Source organism: Hemiscyllium ocellatum, chromosome 24 (genome assembly GCF_020745735.1).
Source record: "Hemiscyllium ocellatum isolate sHemOce1 chromosome 24, sHemOce1.pat.X.cur, whole genome shotgun sequence".
Classification (NCBI taxonomy): Eukaryota; Metazoa; Chordata; class Chondrichthyes; order Orectolobiformes; family Hemiscylliidae; genus Hemiscyllium; species Hemiscyllium ocellatum.
In genome coordinates, this window is record NC_083424.1 from 18,413,394 (window position 1) to 18,419,886 (window position 6,493).

Below are 6,493 nucleotides of genomic sequence, written 5' to 3' on the forward strand. Positions count from 1 at the left end.
GCTTGACAGGCCAGTTCCCTTCTGTGGGGATTTTAAACAAACTGACAACTGAATAAATACCCAATCCCATACATAGAGGACCTCTCTGCAAAGCTGGAAGTGGGGGTGGTGGGGTATAGGAGGAGCTGTCTTTGATGAACTGGATATGGCCATGCGTACTTGCAATTGCGGTTAGATGAGGAGTTCCAGAAGAATGCTCAAATTAATACACGTAAGAGTTTGTACCAATATTCAAGATTGGCATTTGAGGTGTCATCAACCAGTGCCATTTTTCCATGGATGATGAAGAACATTTTGCAAGTCTACTCCAGATCATCATTTATTTAGATGACGGGCTAATAACAGGGAAGACCAATAAAGAGAATTTCAAGAACTTGGACATAGTCCTCAGACATTTCTCAAAGACAGGCACCCAGACATTGAATATTTATGGTATTAAATGGCAACAGATTCATTGCACCCCTGGCCTAATTCCTACAGTTATGGAATTGGAGGGTAGAGGGATAGTGGGTGCACTGGTGGACTCTTCAAGAATTTCCTAGAATCTCTGCTGAAAATTACTAAACACTTTCAGTGGCACCGTTATAATGAAATCTCTCTCATTCAGGCAGATCAGTCAATGAGGTACATCTCAGTAAAAGTGTCCATCTTAACTTTTAAAACGAGAGCCTGATTCTCCTGCCCTTTACAGTGAGGCCCAGGTTTGGAATTCAGCTTTATAACCACCCTCACATACATTTCAGAATAGAAACTGCTTGTTATGATATCGGGAAACTGTCACATCAACTAAAAATCCATGAAATAGCAGGTCAGATCACTCCTTGAAGTCACTCCACAGTTCACTATGTCCAGCTCAATGCCACCTTCCTACATTCTCTGTATCCCACAGAAACCAACTCCTGACACTCAACCTAAAAACTCTTTTGACAAAAGAATAAAAGTGTATAACAAAGGTCCCAGCTGTAATGTGGAGATGCTGTTGCAGCACCAGCCTCTGTACTGTCACCTCTTCCCTGTTTATTTATCGTTGGGTTACCATAGGAAAGATGAAATAAAGAAAGTGCTTTTTCACAGAGTCTGACTCAGAACAGCTGAGTGACCTGAGAAAAGTTCACAGAAAATGTTTGCTAACTACCATCTCATTCAGTTTAATATTCACAAGGTATGTGGCACCATGTTTAAATGAATGCAATTCAAAAGGCTTCATTACATATATAAAGGCAGTGCAGTTTCATCTAGTTCTGTTCATTTGAAAATGAAGATTGTTTTAGAGAGGAAATCTGGGGTCGAGATGAAATAATTAGCAGCAAACATTGTTCAAACTGAGTATGTACAGTAAACCCAGCACCAAATCACCCTGAGTCACTGCTCAGTGAAGGTCCTGTACACAGTGACGAAAGGAATTGGAAAGTGAAACCGAACGGAGCTCTGTTTGCTGCTGGAGTTCAGTTCATTTTTCAAATACCGGAGGAATCTTTGAGGAAACGAAACTTTTGACCGGACCGTATTTTTTTATCTCAGTGAGCAGGCAATCAGAGGCGAGCAGAGATGTGACGTTCAGTAACCGGCTCTGAGAATAAAGAGGAGGGCACCTGCAACACAGACTCAGAGAGAGAGAGAGACCCAGAGGGGGCGCAGCCGGGAACCGGGCACTTACAGTGGGCACAGAGAGAGGGAGATCTGTTCACGTCTCCCATCCAGATCGGACACCGGCGTGAACAAAGCGGGGAAGACAAACTGCTGGGAAAGGAGTGTCGGAAACAAGTCAGTGTTTAACTTTCCCGGAGCGGAGCCTCCAGCGAGGATTGTGAGTTCATTTCGTCTTTTTGTTTCGGGAATTGCAGAATTCGGTTTCCGGTGTGTGAAACGGGTTGCAGAGACAGAGCTCTGGACCAAGTGAGCAGCTCTGACAGTCTGTGTGTGCACAGAACCGGGGGGGGACGGTCCCAGTCTGGGGCTGACTCCTCAGTACTGCTCCTGCTAGAACGGCCGCGTTTCTCCAGCGTTTGCTGGGAGTCTGATTCCCAACACCCGCAACCTTTTGTCTTTATTCGAAATGGGCCGTTTTGAATCTAACAAGCTCCACTTTGATCAATTGTTATTAAAATAGATATGTAAATGTTGCAGATGTGAGGAGTCTGGGAGTGCAGAGGGGAATGGCTTTGCGGGGAGTGGGATATCTGTTTTGTCAGTGATGCTGAAATCCTAGTCCACAAACAGCAAAAATAGTATCTCTCCACAGGTACTGGCTGGAGTTCGGTGTGTTCAGCAGCATCTGATTTTTGTGTGCAGTATTTCTCCAATTGGAAATCAATCATTAAGAAGAAGTTTGATTGAATTGAGTGTACAGTAGGTACAGATTAGTTCCCTCAATTCTGTCAATGTCTGGAAAAGCCATTGCATGCTCAAAATGGTCTGAGACACAAAACACAGCATCCCCATCACTAACATCCTGTTCATTTCCCAACAGCAATTTGACAACATGATACTGCAGGTGAAGTTTATGACCGGTGACATTGTCACACTTGAGATCAATCCTTCCATTCAAGTGTCAGCTCTCAAGATGATGATATATGAGAAGACCAAGGTACCTGTTTACCAACAGCGTCTGGTGATACAAAACGGGAACACTCAAGAGCTGAAGGACAACAAGAGACTGTCTGACTACTGTGTCCCTCCCAGTAACACTGTCATGCTGATCGTCAAGAATGAGGAGCGCATTCAGATCTTCCTGCAGAATGACAAGGGAAAACTTTCTACATACGATGTTCGTCCCTCTCAGTCTGTTGAGGAATTTAAAGCACAAGTCCAGCGACAGGAGCGTGTCCCAGCCAATCAGCAGCGCCTGATGTACGATGGGAAACAGCTGGAGGATGGTCGGTTACTCTCTGACTACAATATTCAGCCAGAGAGCACCATCTTCCTCTTGCTGCGTTTGCGGGGTGGCTCACTGTGACAGCACCAATACACAATCAGTGGGAGATGTTCCTCAAAACTGTTATCAAAATCTACTGCTGTATTCCCCCAATTATACAATTCCTATGCTGTTAGGGATCACAGTTAGTAAGTGGCCTTTCAGCTGTCACTCTGCTCTGTATTATATGTACTGATGCCCATGTTCCTGATGTGTACAAACAGGCCTTAGCCAGCACTTGCAAACAGCAAGAGATACGTCAGGAGAGGGAGGGGAAAAAAGAATGTGAAATGGGAACTGGCAAGTATTTTTTATTGAATAAATGTTATCAAGGGGTACTGAACCTTTTTCCTTTGGACCTGGATTCAGATAAAACCCAACTTCCCTCAGTCTGCAGTTTGCAGGGAACTTAACTGAAATAACTGGGGTCAGTAAGTCACAACATTCACATTCTCACAGCATTGAAATTATTCTTTTTTTGCTTCTAATTGACATCAGTGAGCTGTGCCTCAGGATGGTTGCTACATGAATAAAGAATGGGATCACTTTTTGTTATTCATTGAAACGTACCTAAAATAACCGTGCGGAATGGATGGTCAAAATGGTTATCAAATTTACTTACGTTTATTAACAATGGTGTTGAATATTTTACAAATATTTGTTTTTGCCTGATTAAACCTGATTGTATAACATACTTACATGTAAATAATATTGTTAAGCTAATAGCATTTGTATTGTCTATGCCTTTAAAAAAAATAAAATTTGTCTTGTTATTTGGACCAAATGAAATCTTGTGATGTTATGCTGTTGGTTAAAGATGTTTGCCATGCTTGCCTTCCGTGGGTGTAGAAAAGCTTTCCAAGGATGATTCCAGAACTGGAGTGTTTAAGCTATAGGGTGGGGCTGAATATGCTGGGGCTTTTCTAAAACCTGCAGAAACAGAGGCTGAGGGGTGGCCTGAACAAGATTTATAAAATCATGAAGGGCATTGATATGGTGAATAGCTGAGGTCTTTTTCCTAAGGTGGGGGAGGCCAAAACTAGAGGACATAGGATTAAGGTGAGAAGAAAACCGTTTGAAAAGAACGTGAGGAGTAACTTTTTCACACAGAGAGTGGTGTGTGTATGGAAAATACTGCTAGAAGAAGTAGTGGAGGAGGGTACAATTACAACATTTAAAAGACACCTGGATGGTGTATGAACAGGAAACATTTAGAGCAATATGGGCCAAATGCTTGGCAAATGGTACTCAGTCAGATTGGGATATCTGTTCAGTGCTGAGGATTTGGACCGAAGGGTCTGTTTCTGTGCTGTATAACTCTATAACAAGAATAATGCATCTATAACTTGGGAAGATATCCTCCCTGTTTATCTTTCCTTATCCCACCACAGGAGGCACTAGCGAACACTTAGCACTGATGGGTTTCATACAGAGGATAAATAGTTTCCTTGGATAGCATTGTATAGGGGCCTGAACAACATGTCAAAGTAGACAGCCTTCAGCCAATGGTTTCTAGCACAGTAAATCAAGGGTGACATTTCTTAGCAGTCCATTGACTTGGATACGATCATTCAGCCATTCAGAGTAGTCAGATTTAGAATCTTCTCCTTGACCCTATATTCCCTTTTGTGTGCTGATCTCCCCTTTAATGAGAGAAAGGCAGTGATTGAGTGAGTTACTTGTGTCAGTGAGGGGAAAGTGGTGATTTCTCCCTTCTTCCTGTACTCCTGGACATACCTACAGTTGACTGGGATCATACTGAGCTGGGTGACAAACTTCAACTAAAAGCAGGAATTTCACTGTGATAGAATAATACAGTGAGAATTTGTAGCTGGATCCAATGATTTTCTAACAGGCGATGCCACTAAGCCAAAGTTGACATAATAATTCAGAGGCTTATTCCCCTCTGACGCCAACTGTAGCACCCTACCTGAGACTTCATCTGAGAGAAGCTAGCTAGATTACAGCATTGACCCTTCTCTCCAAATGGTTGTGTAACATTACGTGTGGAGTGGAGAATTCAATATGGCGGTGACCCAGTAGGTCTGAGTTTGCTGAGCTCTGCCCAGGACCTGGGTAAAGTGGGGTACCTACCCTCTCCTCACTTCTTAAACTACTAAAAATAGCTTTTTCCCGGCAGCTACCGTTATTCTGCATCAAATTTTAGCAGCTTGATACATTTTAAAATAACCAAAGGTAAAGGACCATGGAGTTTGCAGCAGGCAGGGAACCCCTCCCCACCACGTAGCAACAGCTGCGTCCATGCCCGCCCCGAGGGACTTACTTGGAGAGGCGAATCTGACCTCAAAGTTTGTTTAGCTCCAAGAGAAGAGACCCAGTCGACTTGGGAGTTGATCTTGATCATGCTTCTGCAGCATGATCGAGAGATTGAGAAACTTGAGCAGCGTGTTGGAGGGGCAGAGCAATGAGCCATGGTCTCTGAGGCCACTGCTGAATCTTCTGTGGGTCAGGTCCGGGCTCTGGAACATTGAGTCGGTGGTCAGGTCTGGGCTCTGGAATGTTGAGTCGGTGGGTCAGGTCCGGGCTCTGGAACGTTGAGTCAGTGGGTCAGGTCCGGTCTCTGGAGCGCTGAGTCGGTGGGTCAGGTCTGGGCTCTGGAACGTTGAGTTGGCCCTTGAAGAGCATATCAACAACCTTGAAAATCGTGGTCATTGGAAAAATATTCGGTTGCTGGCCCTTGCCGAACGAGAGGAGGAAGGCAAGCTTATTGACTGTTTTGGAGCAATCGCTCCCACAACTGCTGAAGCTGGAGTCTGAGCTTGTCCAGGTGCAGGTTGAACAGGCTCACTGGGTTGCTGTGTGCAGGCCCAGGTCGGACTTGCACCCCCGCCAGGGCCTAGTTCCATTCCAGCATTACAGGGGAAAACAAATATTGCTGGAAGCCTCCAGAGTTTTGGGGAAGGATCCCCAAGCCATGATATACAAGGGATCCAAAATAATACTGTTCCAGGACTTTTCTCCACTTGTGGTATGCAAGAGGAAGGCATTTGACAAGGTAAAGAAGTATCTGAGGGATTTAAATATTCAGTATTCCATGTGATACCCAGCAACGCTGTGCTTCAGTCATGAAGAGTCTGTGCATAACTTCGGATCACCGGAAACAGTAAAAGAATTTTTGGATGCTCTCAAATACACTGATGGGCTTGAACTATATGGACAATGACTTGATTTTAGCCCCTTTTTTTCTCCTCCTCCCTCCCCCTTTCTCTTTCCCATCCTTCCTTATGGGGAGGTTTTTTCTTTTAACTTATCTATAGCTTGCTTGGTTTATCTGGTTGTTGGGGGATGTTTCTGAGTTTTGAAAAAATATTTGCTGAGATTGTAATTTTACATATTTTATTTTATGTTGCTGTTTTGTTAAGAGTGTCTAGGGTAATAGTATGGAGGGGGTGGGTTGGTTGCCCACTTCTAATTCTTATATTATAAGATACTGACATATGTTTACTTTACTTTGTAATGTCTGGGCTGAGGGCACGGCTCGAGTTGGGAGGTGTTATGGTGGGATTACTGGAAGGTAGGAGTGCCCCTGGTGGTCAAGGGGGGGAAGTCTCCTTTTAA

General features: G+C 44.0%; 1 protein-coding gene across 1 annotated transcript; it reads left to right on the forward strand.

Moving 5' to 3' along the window:
• Nucleotides 1-1,532: 1,532 nt before the first annotated feature.
• LOC132827082 (polyubiquitin-like) lies at nt 1,533-3,636 on the forward strand. Its single transcript, XM_060843545.1, has 2 exons — nt 1,533-1,807; nt 2,471-3,636. The coding sequence occupies exon 2, from the start codon at nt 2,483-2,485 to the stop codon at nt 2,954-2,956; it is 474 nt and encodes a 157-aa protein (XP_060699528.1). The 5' UTR covers nt 1,533-1,807; nt 2,471-2,482; the 3' UTR covers nt 2,957-3,636.
• Nucleotides 3,637-6,493: the final 2,857 nt, after the last annotated feature.